This window comes from Daphnia pulex, chromosome 3, assembly GCF_021134715.1.
Source record: "Daphnia pulex isolate KAP4 chromosome 3, ASM2113471v1".
Taxonomy (NCBI): Eukaryota; Metazoa; Arthropoda; class Branchiopoda; order Diplostraca; family Daphniidae; genus Daphnia; species Daphnia pulex.
The window spans coordinates 6,787,214-6,804,714 of NC_060019.1; the positions used below are offsets into that span (position 1 = coordinate 6,787,214).

General features: G+C 39.5%; 2 protein-coding genes and 1 long non-coding RNA gene across 4 annotated transcripts; 2 read left to right on the forward strand and 1 right to left on the reverse strand.

Moving 5' to 3' along the window:
* The first annotated feature begins 856 nt into the window (after positions 1-856).
* Positions 857-1,494, forward strand: LOC124190353. Its single transcript, XR_006872944.1, has 3 exons — positions 857-962; positions 1,103-1,177; positions 1,306-1,494. It is a non-coding gene; the product is annotated as an uncharacterized LOC124190353 (long non-coding RNA).
* LOC124190352 (small conductance calcium-activated potassium channel protein-like) lies at positions 1,317-10,035 on the reverse strand. 2 transcript variants are annotated; one of them, XM_046582977.1, is made up of 5 exons: positions 9,614-10,035; positions 3,699-4,158; positions 1,951-3,633; positions 1,740-1,834; positions 1,317-1,629 (listed from the first exon to the last, which is right to left on the reverse strand). In XM_046582977.1, exons 3-5 carry the CDS (start codon positions 2,344-2,346, stop codon positions 1,317-1,319), a joined length of 804 nt encoding a protein of 267 aa, XP_046438933.1. In that variant the 5' UTR covers positions 2,347-3,633; positions 3,699-4,158; positions 9,614-10,035. The 2 variants fall into 2 exon arrangements, with proteins under 2 accessions (XP_046438933.1, XP_046438934.1); XM_046582978.1 differs by having other exon boundaries at positions 1,501-1,629; positions 3,429-3,633.
* A 4,456-nt stretch (positions 10,036-14,491) lies between these two features.
* On the forward strand, positions 14,492-16,039 carry LOC124190354. The gene is made up of 2 exons (XM_046582979.1): positions 14,492-15,313; positions 15,381-16,039. The coding sequence occupies exons 1-2, from the start codon at positions 14,924-14,926 to the stop codon at positions 15,495-15,497; spliced, it is 507 nt and encodes a 168-aa protein (XP_046438935.1). The 5' UTR covers positions 14,492-14,923; the 3' UTR covers positions 15,498-16,039.
* Positions 16,040-17,501: the final 1,462 nt, after the last annotated feature.

Here is a 17,501-nt window from a genome sequence, read left to right on the forward strand (position 1 = left end):
TTAAAAAAAAATACAAATGTTTTATTCAACGTAAATTAATAAATATGATCTTCATTTCTCCAATCGAATCATATTGTTGGTCTCTACACCTCTCAACTAAATTTTTGCTCTGAATAAGGCAATAAGCGCTTCCGGGTTTTTATCGTGTTTTTCGCGTGCCCCAAGTAGGCAAGTACCCAAGCATTTAGAAAATCGTCCTATTTTCAAAGAAAAAGTCAAAACTCCTAAAACGACGGAACTACTGATCAACGTGCACATCCACAAAAACCTGTTTCCTGGGTTTTCTTCGCTTTTGAAAAGAAATTGTTTGTCCCATTTCCAAGGAAGACCGGGGAAAACCCATGATCGTTTTCTGCCGTACTTACTCACTTTAGACTCACTGACGACACGATATGTATTATCATATATGTGGTTTAAGTTCCACTTTATATATGGGCATGATTATTTCCTTTTCAGTGTTTAAAATAATTACATTCATGCTTTTCGTGTTAAGCGTAAGAAGTACTCTGAAAGCACTGAAAATGGTATAAATAGGTACTCTATACCGCTGCTATAATCCGTATTTGGGTGTGTTAGGAGATTGCTGTATCTCGTTTCCTCGTACAAACAATTTATTTTCAATCTTATTTTTATTTGAATTCAGCGTTTGTTGTTCCCTTGTGCTCTAACTTGTGTGTGTGGATGATTTTTGTATATTAACTTTGGTCTTTCTGAAAGAAAAAACGAAACAAGTGGCTATTTTGCTTATCTATACATCCGCTCCTCCTATTCGCAGAGTGTGAATAGGAGCGCAAAAACTTGATTGAAATATAGAACGAAAGGTTTAGGTTCCCGGAGCAGCACTTTCGCGGATGCGAGTATAAAAAGGTCGACTAGTTCGTTTGAAATAATCACAAGTTCTTTAGCAATTCGAACACACCACTATTTGTCTTCGAGGGCAGCAGCAGCCAAACCAATAATAGGTAAAATTTAAAAAAAACGACGTGTTGTGTGACGTGTGACGTGAATTTAGAATTTTTTTAAATTTCGCATTAAGCTAAAAATGATTAAATAAAAAAATGCATTTTATTAAATTTTAAATTCTTTTTCTGATTGTATATAGCAGCAATGGCCACAAGAATGTCTCCCGTTTTCCTTTTTCTGGTCATTTCGCTCTTCGTTCTTATAAACTTCACTGGTAAATTAAGATTATAAATCTAAAATAAAAATAAAGAAGAGATTTTTAAAAGAGACGATTGCATGTTCATCAAAGATAATTTGTAATTAACATTGATTTTTTTCTTATATTTCTCTCGGAATGAGCAGATTTTGCTTATTCAAAAGACTGCACTCGTGGCTATCGGGTGAACAGTGGTGATACTTGTTGGTCTACTGCCCAAAAATGTGGCATCTCCCTGCAAACGCTTTTTTACCACAACGGACTTATAAACAACTGCGACAATCTTCAGCCGGGTCATTTTCTTTGCTGCACCCAAGCCGATGATGTCCTGACTCGTCCAAAAAAAATTTAGTTCGCCAGGAATTGGATGGACGGCGCAGACGAGCAATTCCAAAGTTATTTGAATAATTATTCGTTTCCACGTCATGGCGATCCGCCAATCATCCACGCAATTTTGTATGAGAAATATCCGAGGGAATAATATAATATTTATCGTTAGCCGGAAGTCACCCAAAAATTTTGAATCATAAAAAAAAATAATAAAGTAATGGATATAGGATAATACGTAGCTACATATCCCTGGACTGCAAAGACATGGTAAGTCACTATCAAACCCAAAAGCACCACGGTTGAGACTGATATCAGCGTTTTCAAGGTGGAAGAATATAACGATGACTATAGAAAAAAAAAAACAAATGGAAACACATTTAATGAAGCAGTCAATTGCCATCGTTCAAAATTGGACAGTCAATTGCCATAACTCAAAACAGCTTAATTTGTATAAAAAATACTTTGGTGTAGAAACCGTAGCTTGCCAGTTCACTCTCTATAACCATGACGATGATACCGAATATGCCGAAAACGAGGGCGAAATCGCTGATCAGCTTCCGTTTCTCGAAGAGCTTCTTCCGTCGACCGATTTGGTAGCCGGCATTTGATCTATTCTTGCCCATTGCTGTAAGCGGCCTAACAGCTGTTCTACTACCAGAATATGACGTAATGGACTTGATTTCAGCTCCGCTGGCTAAATCACTTTTCACTTTTGCAGTTGAGGCAGTAGCGCTGATTGTGATTTCTCTAAGAGCATTAGGGTTTCCTCCATTGCATCTTCCAGCACTTGGTCTTACATTTTCTTCACTTTCACTGTCCTCATCCTCAATGGCAGCCATAGAAAACTCGCACTGCATGTTATTAATTTAACATCATTATTGTAGACTCCCCTTCGCCATTATCCTTGATGTTAACTGGAAGATATTTTCGACAAATCTGTGATTGCTGTTGCTAAAAAAAACACACTGGTCCGGCAAAAGAAGTTGTTGAAACAATCACTCGACAAATACTGGAGATGTTCGCTAGGATTCCTTTTTGATTGAGAAAACAAATCGAGATCAAGGCTTCCTTTTTTGTGCAAACATTACATTTTCTAGACTTTCACTACATTTAGAATAAAGAAATTCCGACTTTCGTCGGAAGTCACCAAACAACTTTTTAATGTATTCATTCCGAAGGAATTGTTCTTAGCATTATTGAAAGTAATAGTCATGAAATGTTCCCGCTGTGATTCCCTGGTTTCTCTGGTCAGAACTTGGCTATAGATATGGCTATAGCATCTATCTCGTAGCATACATCCCATACGGTGCCATCAATTTTTATCGCATCTGTAGTGTAGTGATAATCACGATTGCCTCACACGCAATAGGTCCTCAGTTCGATCCTGGAAGAAGTTTCTCGGAAATAATTCGTCCAGGAGTGCCCAGCACCCTTTGATGTCTTGTCTTCCTAACAATTCCCTGCGACTCAGTATAACATGAGCTATGGCTCTCTGAGTCGTCACTACCGCTTAACGGCGGAGAAGATTGGGTTACGGCCCAAATCTGGGCAGATGCATGTTTTTTTATCCGTAAAAGTTTAATTTTAGTAGGCCTACTTTCACTTCGAAAAATGTTTTAGCCAAAATATTCCCCTTTAGGTAGGATAATATTGTACAGTTACTGAAACTCGTACAACCTTTTGTTAACAACGTGATTTTAAACATGTATGGTTACGCTAGCTAGTAGGCTACGGATGCTATATTGACAGGGTCAGACAGGGTCTGACACTCGCGTTGAGAATTCAGATGAAACGACTCACTCTTCCGACGATTTAATGCTCGATTTAATGTAAGTTATTTCATGCAATAGAACCTTTTTAACTGATACAGCATATATAAAGCATATAAAGTTCATATGTTTCCTCGAGTGAAGAGCATAAATAAATCAGAATAAATCACCACGGTTTTGGTTGTTATGAAAATAGGGTCCAAGGTTGCGAGATGAATTATTGAGTTGGGTCATAGTCAAGTGACGCGAAATTTCTTCCGGCAGAGCTGCTAGAGTTTCCTGGAGAACTACCAACTTATTTTCCAGTGAGCTCAGTCGTTCCTCCAAAACATTTTGGTGTGTATTCATTTCAGAAGTGATTTTATTGGCGGCATTCTGTGATCAAGTTTTTGCTTCCAAGTTTTAATTAAACTTTACTAAAATTTAATTTGAGGTTATACCTGGTCGTCCATATTGTTATATGGGTTGTTGCGGACTTGAAGGTCGTCCATCAAGTTACGATGCTTCATTTTAGCGTTTTGCATTGAATGGATGGCTTGCAAGAACTTGCGCTGGTGATTCCGTAGATCTGGGTTCCCCGAGCGAAATGGTCTCAAACCGCAATAGGTAGCGGGCGGCCAATAATCTAATCAAAGGGGGGAAAATAGATGGCTGGGCGAAATTGGTTGCGGGCACTCACTTTGACGAACCACGGCTGAGTGTGTTCGGCTTTCTTGTACATGTCGATGTGGCGCATGTCGACGTCGATGCCGAGCTCTTTGATGCACATCCAAACGGCCCGACACGGCGGCGAGGCCACCATGTAAATGAACTCGACGCTGCACGAAGAGAAGCTCATCTTCTTCCTCGAGTCCATGATGGCGATTTTTTTTTAGAAAATTGTCTTTTTCTTTTCTGATCCTGTTGATTCAAATCAAAGGTGACGTCATTTATTATTTCATACAATACATAGGGGAACACATGTATGTAGGCTTTCAGGACACGTTAGTACACGTCACTCTATATATAGTGTATAATATTCATGGGCGCAAAAAAGAAATCAAGTTGCGTGATTGCGTTATTTCTTATTTTTTTTAAATCTGCTGATTTATTGCGTCTTTTTCCCTTTTTCGTCCGGGTGACTTCTCAAGGCTTCTGTAACGCAGCACCGCCCAATATGTGTGTTTGCTAGCTGCGTGCATATGTATACTGTAGAAACTGCCATGCACCAAAATATATAATATAAATATAGTGCGCATATTAGCCCTCGGGTGGCGAGTTCTGAGCCCATATTTTATCTAATGAACCCGAGTCTTAAGTAGTGAAATAAACTAGAGACGTGAATACACATTTTTTTTTCTTCTTCTTCTTTTCGAGTTGTGTGTTATTTTTTTTGGCAGAAAATATATATGAAAATATAAGAAGCACAGCCAGAGCAGCCCCTGAGGTACTTTCTCGAGCTGCAGCAAACAAGAGTATCTTTAGTTTAGAAGACGAGAGTCGCGCTCTCTGGCTGCACAGCACCATTTTCTACACCTAACAGTTAGACATGCACACACACACTGCGTGGCCATATAAGGCGCTGGGGACCTCTCTCTCCCTTTAATAAATGAATCGACCAAAAGGCAAAAAGAAAAAAAAAAAGAAATTTTGTTTTTATATTCACAGATATAAAAAGCTCTACCTTTATATATATCTATAATTCTATATAGTATTTTCTTTCTTCTTTAATTCCTAGCAGCAGGTTAGACTCTTTGTGGTCTCTATATATACTTCAAACATTTAGTACTGCTGCCCTGCCCTTATTTCTTTCTTCCCTTCAAAATAAAATTTGTTGGTGGAAAATTCTTTTTTTTTGTAATTCCCGCCGATTGAATGGTATCCCGACATTTCTATCCGATCGTGATGACGGCATTTTCTTTCTTTTTTCTCCTTCCAGATTTTTTGGTTTTCTTGGTTTGTTATCGCTTGTCTGTCGCGCCCGGTTTATTTTTTTTTATCTTTTCACTTGTAAATGGACCTTTTTACGCCACGTTAAGGAAAGAAGAAACACCACAGCAGACAGAGCCAGCAGGTAATATAATAATAGAGTGTGTCTGCAAATGAATTCGAAAAGAGATTAGCCGTGCTTCTCTCTCTCTCTCTCTCTTTAAAAAAGACCCGGAGGAATATAATATCATCTAGACTAGAAGAAGAAGAAGAAAGTTGTATTCTATAGTTGTTATTTTTTTCGATGTTATCCGATGGAAATCGACCACAAGACGAGCCATCGAATAAGCTCCGGAATCTTTTTCGATTCTTTTTGTGGCATATCAAACGGTCGAGACAACTTTTTTCTCCGTTCGAGATTGTTATAGTTATTACAGTTGAGGAGCAGCGCAGCTGTTTTGGTTCGGCTGCTGCCAGCAGCCAACTCGATCGCCATCATCTCTCAGAGAGTCAAAACATGGCGAGAGAGTCTGACTGGTTGTGTCTATACACGTACAACGTTTTTGACGACGAGCTGGGCGTGACACGGTCGTCAAAATCTCCTTTTTCTACTGGCCGTCTGACTTCTTTTTCTATCTTCTTCTTCTTCTTCTATTTTCTCTCTATAAGGCCAAGACCTCCTTTATTATTATTTGGAGATGCTCTTCCACGTACCTCGTCCGTCGAAGAGCAACAATAACAACAACAACAACAGCAACCGCTGGATATAGAATAACACGCCCGACGGAGAGACGAAGAACCCCGACACAACCAACAAACAGAACAATCTGCAATAAAAATTCGTTATCATAAAAAAAGGAGAAGCTAGCTTGTCTGCTGCTGCTGCAATGGCATTGGTCGATCGAAATGAGTTCGCCATCTTATTCCTAACACATACTTGACATCTACCAGTTTAAATGTATGCGAGGGACCTGCTGCTGGAAGAAGAAGCAATATAGTCACCTGTCAATTGATAATTCTCAACTTGCCAGTCAAGTTTTTTACTTATTCCGTCTCACCTTCTCTCCCGGCCACTCGAAAGAGACGAGAGAAAGAGAGAGAAAAAAACCACTTTAGAAATCTCAATGTGTGATGGCCAAGTGGCATTCACATGCCTGTACGATTTCCTTATACATCCCAATTTTTTGTTGTTGTCCATTTGAATAATTCATGTGTACACTATTCTTTTCTTTAACCTCAAAACGGTTATTTTGCATTCTCCGAGCTGTCGGTTTTAAATCCAAAGAGATTTTTGGCTGATTTATCAACTTTTTTTTTATTGATTCGTTTCTTTATTTTTATATTTGATCAACGGATGACGCAGCTGAAAAAAAAATAAAAATAAATTCCCCAGCTCTTTTTGTTTGTTCGCAAATATATCCAGTCGAGTGGCTCCAGCAGCACCTTTCGACACACGTTGAAAATTAATTTAAGAAATTTTTTTTTTTTTGTTTCTCACCGACTATGTGTGGAAATTTCTTTCTGTTTTTTTGCACTTGGGCGTTGTTGACAACACGTACGCCGATTGGTGAAAAAAAAAGAAGAAGAAAAGAAAAACTCGATAGAAGAAATGACGCATACGTTAACGGGTTACCTTTAAGTTATTCCCAAGTATAGAGAACGAACGAACCAACAGGTGCGTGAAATCCTGCTTCAACCCTCCCGAATTTTGTAACGCTGTGCTAACTAGTTTTTTTTTCTTCTTTCCTTCTCTCTCTCTCTCTCTATTTCCCCTATTTGTGCACACACACAATTAACTCGTCGCTTTTTTCTCCCAAAGGTCGCATCCCAAAAAACAAAAAAACAAAAAATTATCGGAGTCGAACTTTTTTCGGCCATGAATAAAAAGTAGGCGGATGTGCTGTGTGTGTGTGTGTGTGTATGTATACCCACACGATTATAATTCGGGACTATGCGCAAAAAGCTCAAACTCTCTGACCCATACCATATTAATGAGCGAATCCGCTTCGCCGTCTCACTCTCACGATGATGCAACAGCACCGACAATAGCACACACACGGCGTACACGGTCATCTTTCTAGTCTCAAACATTTTTTTTTGTCTGGGGGGTCGTTGATATTATTTGAAAAAAAAAAACCGCACGCAAATATGTCCGGTGCATGTGTGAGCGCAGTTCTAACATATTATGCAAGATATAATAAGATTTGAATATTGTCACGTTTCGACCGATTAGTTCCCAGAATCGACGTTTCCCATTCGATTCTGATCCTGGGAAGTTGACGATTCTCCGACGCCTGACATTAATAGTTCTTGGGGACGAAACGACGTTGACTGAGGATACAAAAAGGGTTAGCATGTCTCTCGGTGTTGGACTTCTCTTAGACTTTTCTCTAGTTAGTAGTTGTTCACTGTTCTTGTCTGTGTTGATTGGACTCTTTTACTGTGTTGGTGTGTGTGTCGGTGGTGGAGTCGCGACCTCCAGTCTGTTTGTTTCACGTTTATCAAACAGCTTCTGGTCGCTCTTTCCAACCGAACGTGTTAACCTCCTTACCCGTGACAATATTATAAATATGGCGCTCAAAAGGGGATTGTTACACAAATGCCAAAAAAAGAAATTCAGATATTCCAAAAGGGAAAAAGAAGAAAAAGAAAAAATGTGGATCAACAATGGAAGAAGAGTGGAGAAGAGAGAAAAACAACAACTCTTTGGGATGGGCGTCGACCGCTCTAGAGATTTCGACGGGATAAAAAGGGAAAAATAGAAACCACTCAGCATCGACGAACATCTATCTGATAATACGTTGGAAAAGGCAAAGCAGACGCCTGTTTTTATATAGATTTATATACATATCTGAGGAGGAGAGGAGAGAAGAAGAATAGAAGAAGAAAAAATGGCAATTAAACTGCTGGTCTCTATTGAGATGGAGAAAAGAGCAGCCAAACTCCGAAATTGGACGAGAAAATCTTTTTCTCTCTGCTCAGCTGATGGCTTGTGGTTTCTCGTTCGTTCCACACACACACACACGGGGCTGTTGTTGTTGTTGCGTAAAACTGACAGGTCTCGTGTCATAAATTTACGCCCGCCCTTTTTTTTCGAATGACCGAAACGAAACCGAAGAGGAGAGGAAAAGATTTCCATACATTTTCTTTTTTTTTTCTTAAGGGGAAACAAATAATAAAGGAAAAAAGGGGCCGAATTTTTTTTATGTCGTTGATAATTCGCATCAATGGCGATCTAAATATATCCGGCGCCGTGGATTATGGTCGAATTTTATTTCTTTTATTTTTTTCTACGCCGGCCATTTATTACGTATCCGTTTGATTTACGAACGGACCCTGAAACGGGTTACGATCGAATCACTGAACTTGTATCTGATTAAAAAAAAAAGTGGGAATATTACAGTATATCTATAACTTCTATATTATATCACGAAATGAAATGGGGGAGCGAGAAAAAGGCAACTGCTGCTGCTGCCGGGAAACGTTTAATATTTTGGAATATTTACATTTACAAGAGATGCAAAGTCACGCGCGTCTGCTCAGAGCTAGCCCTGCCCGCCTCTTTAGATTTTTCTCTCTTCCACGGACTCTCGTTATTATATTATATTGCTGGCCCGGCTTATTTCACTTGAAATTTTCGGAAGAAATCGAGCCGAGGGATTGGATCAACTGCACTCGATGACTTATCGCTTTCTCTGTTGACTGCGCTCGTTTCAAAAAGAAAAGAAAAAGAAGAAAAAGGAAATTGGCTAATAGTCGATAAGGCGAGAGAGAGAGAGACATTTGTCGTCCAAATTAGATAGTTCTTCTTCTTTTCCACGCCGAAAATGAAGCAATTATACCGAAGTTTTACGGGGCCTTTTTTACAGGTTCTCCGCTCTGCGTGATACTCTCGACAGGACAAATACGGTCGACTCGTATTGAAGCAAATTCCAAAGATCTATGCGGTTGAAAAAGGAGGACGGACGGTCAAAGGTGAAAGTTCTCTCTCTCTCTTTCTCACTCTCTCCAACAAATTTTCAAATTGTTTTTGGTTGTTACAAAACAGCCGAGCCGGATCTCTCTCTCTCTCTCATTTGCCATATGGAAAAGACATTCGTATGGAAAACTTGGGAAAAAGAAAAAAAAAAAAAAAGGGGAGCCCCTCTACATGTTACAAAGCTGGGCAGCAAGAGACGGCCAGCTCCGAAAGTCGTGTGTTCCATACGACGTATAGGCATCCCTCCATACACTCACGCCGTTTGTGTGTGTGTGTGTGTGTGTTCTCTATTTCATTTCGCCTCGCATTTTTCGAGATTATCGTCCACGGGCACACACCATAAAAGGCTGAAAAGAACCGATGTGTGTGTCTGTGTACAACAACAACAACAACAACAAGAAAAAAGAAAAGAACGAGACAGAGAGAAGAGAGAAGAAAAACATGGAAATATTTGAGAGAGAGACTTACAGGTGGTTGAGCTGGTCGTCGACGGCGTTGCTATGAATACCTTTCAGAAATGTTTTCCCAATGGGAACCTGCTGGTTATATTTCGTTGTTGTTGTTAGAGGGAGGGCAGCGGTGGCCAAAAGAAAAGAAACAGGAAATCAAAAATATATAAACTTCGGTCGAAAAAATTTCAAAATGTGCACAGAAACGTTTTTTCTTTTCTTCTCGGTTGTTTTTTTCCTGGTCGTAGAAAACCACAAATTTTATTCAAACTCTGCAAATAAAATTTGTCTCGACGATTTACTATTTTTCGGATTTAGATTCCCAACTATACGGAATCGAATTCAAAGTTTAAATTTTTGACGGGAAAAAAAAATGTTTTGTTCGTTCTGTCCGGGATCGAACCGTTGGCTACGAAGTGATCCGACCGACTGGTGCGGTCTCGGCTGGCGTTCGGTCCTTTTTGTTACGACGAGATTTCGTGTCTGTGTGTGGGGGTGGGGGGGGGGGGGTGGGTGGGGTGGGAGTTAGGGAGGGGATAAGGAGGGGAGGGGGAAAAAGGCCAAGAAGAAGAAGAAGAAGAAGTAGAAGGAGGAACTCAAAATAACAAGAAATAGAAAAAGAAAAAAAAACTTTTGAGCTGCCAGCTGATCTCGAAAAATGATACAACCAGAAAAACTGAAAAACTGAAAAAGAGAAAGAAGAAATGAAAAATATTTTGGTTGTATTTCTGTGACTTCGGCTCCTTCACTTCACAATGACACACTCTTCGATTAAAAAAAAATCGACCCTCTTGTGTACGTATTCCGGATAGAGCTGGGCTTATAAACACCGCCGTGTTGCCCGCGCTATCATCATTCAAATGTCATGCGTCTAACGCGAAAGTTCTTTTTTACGACGCTTATAAAAATGACACGCGTCTCTCTTATGTTCCATTTTGTAGACGTACTCCTTTCACTTGTGTGCGGAACACGGACAAAGATAAATCATTTCCACGTACTCTTTCCTTCAGCAATATTTAAATCTCGCGCCTTCAAAATGTGAACAACTTCCACCAGTTGTTGCAGTGTCTACCGAGAAATCGCCATTTTCTACGATGACTTTAGGGAAATGAAATAATCCAAAAAATAAAATAAAAAAGAAGAAGGTGGGCGGGAATCCAATTTTGAAGATACGAAACGTGTCCTTATAACCTCCTGACACATACACAACAGCCGGGGATGATATCTACGATATACAGCTGTGTGTAATAGTGAATGTGTCTGTGTGTGTGTGTGTGTAATGGCGGCGGCACGCGGCCGAGGTCGTGAAATCGTGCCCAGGTGGTGAACGTGTCACACTCCCGTCCATCACCGCACGAAACGGCCGACACACAACGCAGCAGCACACTGCCGTCGCGTGCTGCCCATAACGCCACGTCCCGGAACTATATCGCCCTATCTCTTTTTCCCTCACGGCCTTTTTACCTTTTTACTTTCTTTAAAAAATTGGGAAATTTGTTGAATTTTTTTCCAAATAGAATTTCTTAGATAAAGGAAAGATGTCCAAAGGTTCCATTTATCTTCGCTCGACACCGACCTTTTAATGATGCCATCCAGAAAAGCATTCGAATGTTATGTGAATAGTAAATTGAGATAAAACAGAAAACAAAAAAGAAATTTGTTACACAATTTTGGAAGGTCTATCAGAAAAAAAAAATGTTTCAGTTTCCTTTTTCTTTTTTTTCTTTTCATTTATTTTAAAAAGGAATTTTTATCTCGGTCTGGAAAACGTCACGAAACTCACCGCCCCGTGATGAATCATCCGGACGTATGGTGGCGGGCTATCATTTCGATATCTTCATAATACGCAAGAGCATTTCGAGCTGCTGCTGCTGCTGCTGATGTCGAGCTCGTCAAGCGGAACAATTAAGCGATGACTTGATTGCCCTGTGCTCTCTCATACATGTACGCGTCGACAGACGGCAGACTCTGTACCGCAACCGATGATGTCATGTGACGAGTGGAATGATCTATCGTCAAAACACCCGTCCTACTACTCCTTTTTTTGTGTCATTTCCCCACGTCACATTCCGCTTGTTTTTCTCGATTTCATGCTCGGCCAGCGTTCAAATTTCCAGAAACGACTTCTGGATATTACTCTATATATATAGTATACCACTTGCCCGTGTGTTACATTTTGGCGCTTGTTTGTGGATTTTGAAAATTGTGGGTTTCCTCTTGGAAGATTTTCGAGTCGACTGCATTTTAGGGACATCATATCAGCGGGCGAGAAAAAATGATTCGAAACTGATGAGGAAAAATTGTCCTGAAATAGAAAGATCGCGCTCGGACGATGGCCGCCCGCCCGCAAACTGTCACGCTTATAAACGAACGCATATTTTGAGAGTCAGACTAATATGCGGCGGCTCGTTTATTTCTTTGCTGTGCACCTTTTTTCTCTTTTTTTCTCTTTTTCTTTTTTTTTTTGGCGAGAGACTCACGCGGTCGGAGCGCTAAACGCGTGGGAAAATACACACGGCCATCCTTTTATGGACTAATCTCAGCGCAGCCACGGCTGGAGGCTTTTTTCTTTTCTCTATTGAGCTCTGCGCGGAAAGGCTCGTTCACGGTTAGGCCATCAATACTTATACACCTTCGGCGCGGGCAAATGATGCAAAACGGTGTGGAATTTTTCCGGTGCTCGTTTCCCAACAGCTTCTTCTTCTCCTTCCTTCCCACATTCCCCAAAGCCAACCGAACACGACGAATCACAGGAACATCTTTCAACACAAAATCCAGACATCGTTCAAGAGGGCCGTTCGTGAGTAGTCAAATTGCCACGATTTTTTTATTTTTCTCTTTTTTTTTTCTGATGGGCTCAATTCTTTATTTTATTTTTTTCGTGCTTCTGGTTGCGTTTGTTCTGCTGTAACCATCGGTGTTGTATGCGGTTGTATGCCGCCGCTCGAAAAAAATACAAGATTATCCAAACATCCCAGAACAAAGAGCGACTTATTCACACTCGATGGAGAAGCTGTGCTGTGAGTTAGTATTTATGTAAAAGGGTTAATTCGTACGAGAGCTGAACAGCGCTCCCGGTCATTCGTTGTTGTTGTTGTTGTGCAACGGGAGAACGTTACAAAGACATTCATCAAAAGAGAATGAAGAAGGTGACGTGGAAACGAAAGAGAAAAAGGCTGTCGTGTTTTTCTTTTTACGAGGCCGGAGGGAGTATGTAGTTCGTTATATTTTTCATGAATCCAATATTTGGTCTTTGGTGTGTGTGTTTTTCGATTAATATTTGAGACGTATTTGTATACGTAAATTGCATTAACAGACATTACCATAAATGGTGGCCCTTTCGGGAATGACAGTATAGACTTAGGGTATAGACCCTACTTTTAAAATTAGAAGTTAGATGGAAGATGCATTATACATTATTAATTATTACTTAAGTAAAAGCTCCATTCGAATACTGTGGCGGTCACCTACGTCACTTACACGCATATTTTCACCTGAGCGTCCATGCAAATGAATTGGCATAAATTGAATAAGGTATACATTTGATTATAACTAACGCCTGGCGTCGCCATGGCACGCCAAAAGGGTAAAAAAAAAATGTAAAAAAAAAGTTTCGCCGCAACGCCATCTAGCGGTCAAATATAGTCGGTCAAATATATTTGGCAGTGTTCTTTTCCCTGCTTTGACAACCAAAATTATATAGCTAATCATACGATATTTATTTCTATCCTTCCAATTTCATCTCCTTAAAAATTACGATTAAACCACCTACCGACGAATAAGCGAAGAAAATTTCAGTGTTTTGGGGCAAGAAAAGGGAATGTTTGCATGTAGTTCTATATTTGACCGCTAGATGGCGTTGTGGCGAATTTTTTTTCCCTTGGCTCCACCGAGAGTAGGTCGCAGGTTTTCGCTCTCTCGGCTCTCGCCCTCTCTTGTCAGAAGTCGCTTGCCCGCATCACGGCAGGTTGCATTGTTCTCTCTCTCAGTTTCTCTCTCCCTCTTAATTATTTACTCATGTTACTCCTTATTCAAACTGTATTCTCTCTTCAATACAAGATAGAAACAGAGTCGTTATTTCTCGACATTTTGGTTAACAAATATGCGTCCATATTTAGAGGCAAGTTTCAGCATGTAGTAAACGGTCACTTTTTCATCAAAGCCCTTCAAAAACACAAATTTTCCATTAACGTTCTCTGTTGTCTTCCGCATTTTGCTACATAGTGGCCCTTCATTCTCTTAAAATTTGTTGTCGGGTTTCAAACAAACAGATTTAGTTTCACTAGATGAGATTTGAGGTTCCCGTAGGTTTTTCGAAGGGGGGATTGATGTTTCATTGATTATGCTGCTTTCAACACATTTTTCATTTTGAAAAGAGTTCTCTGTAGGACAACGGAAGTATGCCCAATTTTTGGAGGAACACAGGATCTGTGGCCGCAGTCAGCCACAGTCATTTTCCTACGCATTAAATTTAAAAAAATAATAATTTAATGCGACGCGCATTAAGTAGCGTCATTTAAGCCCTTACTCTTTTTTAATTATGTGATTAAATAGGATGCGTCTGCTCCAATGTCGGAGATTACCGGTGGTAAATCCACGCCATCCTGGAAAACGAGAAGTTGTTAATTTTAATACAACAAAAAATTATTTAAACAGACAACAATAGACTTACTGGCGCTGGCTCTTTAGCACTGGACTCCTCTGATCCGTCAATTTTGGCCTTTTTGGCCAAGGGCTCCAGCTCTGTTGGAAATGGTTGTTGTCTTCGTTCTTCAAACAGGGCAGCAATCCTTGGATCATTCCCCAGAACACGAGATTCATCTGTACTTTCGAGGCTGTAAACAATAGAATAATAAAAATTATATTACTTCGACAAAAGTTCTACATTGAAAAAAGTTCTACTTTTACCAAAGTTCTACTTCGATAAAAGTTCTACATTGACAAAAGTTCTACTTTTACCAAAGTTCTACTTTTACCAAAGTTCTACTTCGATAAAAGTTCTACTTCAATACAAGTTCTACATTGATAAAAGTTCTACTTTTACCAAAATTCTTCTTTAGAATTATATTAAAAAGCTTTACTTACTCCTGTCTTCGTCGTTCCAATTTTTTTTGTGTTGCCCCATCAAGTCTGATCAACTCATGATATTCGTCCGTTAGTCTGTGTAACTCGTCTTCTAGTTTTTTTTCTTCCATTTTTAACGATTTTTAATGGATGGTAATCAACAGAAGAAAGGTGCAATGATAGAGCCGAGAGAGGGGAAACGCCAAACGGACACAACAATCGACAAGAAAATTGGAACTTGGATTTACGAAAAACAATTACGGTCATGCAACCTGTAGACTTGACTATGCTGTTTGCTGAACCAGATCTACGTCGTCTGCACCGTCTGCACTTACCGATGCAAGATTACCGACAGCATGAAATTTCTCGACTCACGGCTGACAATTTGGATCTCCAGGAAAATAATGATTTGCTATCCGAACAACTCAAAAAGTACAGATCGCAGATGAAATTGGCGAAAAAGGTGAAGCAGGAGGGTGTACTTGCCGAAAATCTGGAAGCCAGCCCTGAAGTGCATGAAACAGTTCATTCGAGTCGTAGGAACGAAAGAAGCGAATCACCACTGCCGGTTGTTCGTAAAAAGGAAACGATTACCTTGGGATGTTTGATTTTAACATGGACGACGAAGAGCAGATCGCCAGGAATCTCGTCTATGGTGAGTTCTTATGGTGTTGTGACGAACAAAGTAACTTCATAACAATTTCTTTGGTGTGAATTTCTAGAACTCAAACCAAGCGTTGCGTCAACTCTGTTACCCGGTCTTCCGGCATACATCATTTTTATGTGTGTCCCACACGCAGATTACATCAACAGCGACGAGAAAATCCGAGATTTCTTAACTCTGATTATTAACGCTATTTATCGACTCATTAAGAAACGCCATGAGGATCTGGACACTTGTTGTTTGGTTGTTGTTGTTTGGTTAGTCAACACGTGCAGATTTTTAGACAATCTAAAGCAGTATAGTGGAGAAAAGGTAAATTACGATATGCGCTTATCGTGGAAGAATCCCCGTCTGTACTACTGGATTCAAACTGGCTATAAAGGGGGGTGGAAATGTGGCATGAATTAATTATTTTGACTGTGGCTGCCGTTTTTATATTGAACTTTTTTGGGATTATATGTTGAACTGGGTCTTTATATTTTCTGGGGGTTTTATATTGACTTTTTTTTTCTTTCTATATTAACTTTATGTTTTTTATCTTATACTCTTTGTGGTTTTTATATAATACTTTTTACCAGTTTTTTTATTCTTTTCTGTTTTATATATTGATATTTTGGAAAAAAATGTATATTGATAAAGTGGCGGTTTTGGGCTCTCATAAGGTATCATCGTTGTCGGGGGAAAAAAAAGAGCGACGGTGTCCGAGCCACGTTTGGGGGGGGGGGGTACCTAGTAGTAGGCCTCCATCGACAGCTCCAAGCGGAGTCAAAAAAAATTCCAAAGTGGTGTTCTGTTCGATGGACGTATTTTCCAAAGTGTTGTTCTGTCTAGACTTGCTGGATACGTGATTCATGCGCCCGTTGTTCAATAAGTCGTTTTCAAGTTCAATGGTTTCGACGATTTTGTTACGATAAATTTGTAGGAGTGTTTCCAGCTCCTCAACTTCACCTTCAACCGTGTAGAACATTTGCCTATTCTCAGGCCTCGTCTCCATCGAAGTTTCAGGATTCCTGGGAAGTCAAAACAAATTATAATTACGCATTTCCAAGATAAAATAAAATTTAAAAAACTCACTTGAGATTTGAGATTCTCAGTTGCACAACAGTTCCTACAGCCTCAAAGCTACGAATCGCATCTTTGAAATTGTTGCATAGCCGTGAGCTACTCTAAATTTATCGTGGGTTTCAGATAACAACCTAAACGAATAATAAATAATTAAAGGAAAGTTTGGCAAAATTGTTTTTGTTTTTCATTATAAACCTGCTATCTAATGGTAGCCAAGCTTCTTGCATTGTTACATTTAAGAATTACAGACAAAATTAGTAAATTCAAATTTCTAATCTTTTCGAAATAACAACATGTGGATATGTTTCACACTAATTTTCCTTTTCCCGTCATACAAACTTTTTTTCTTTCCATTCGTTCGACCCGAGTCTAACACTTCTCTACACTTGCTGCCACAATCCGTTAATTATCATTTTCCTATTAAATTCTGCCATTTTAAATTGCTCGCATTGTAGAAGTTCTTCTACTAAACTAAACTGCTCTCACGGCAGTAATTCGTTTTGATGATTAGATATCGTATTTCATTTGTGTTGCTCTCATAGCAACAGTTTGGTCACTTTTACAATCTTCATATTGCTCCTCCTTAACAGTTTTCGTTCCACAATGGCAAAGGCTGATAAAACAATGCAAATGAACGCAGAAAAATTAAAAGGAATGTTACATTCTCCCAACTTCAAACAAAAATTGATGTCGGCTGCATACGGTATGTCAAATAGGTTAATGTTGAATTCATGTATTAATTTTTTTTGTGTAACTGAGGCTTATTTGAAATTGACACGTCTAAAAGAATTGCCAGGCGCTATGAATTCTGGTGCTGCTACTAAAAATACGAAATCCTTATTTCTAAAAACTCCAATGCAAAACTTACCAGTGGGCCAGTGTTTTCAAACATGCCACGAAGGAGAAGGTAAATGATTTGAATGCATGGTTGATTGAACTCTTTAACAGTTATTGAATTATAGGTAGACTATTGAGGGTTTTGTAAACGGGAAAGCAATGTAATTCCTGCAAAGTTAACACATTGAGTTTAGGTGATGGTGATGCATTTATTTTACCACCACTAACCTCTTTGCCCGTCTTTTGATTTTTCTGTTGATGCCTAAAAGTCAAGTGG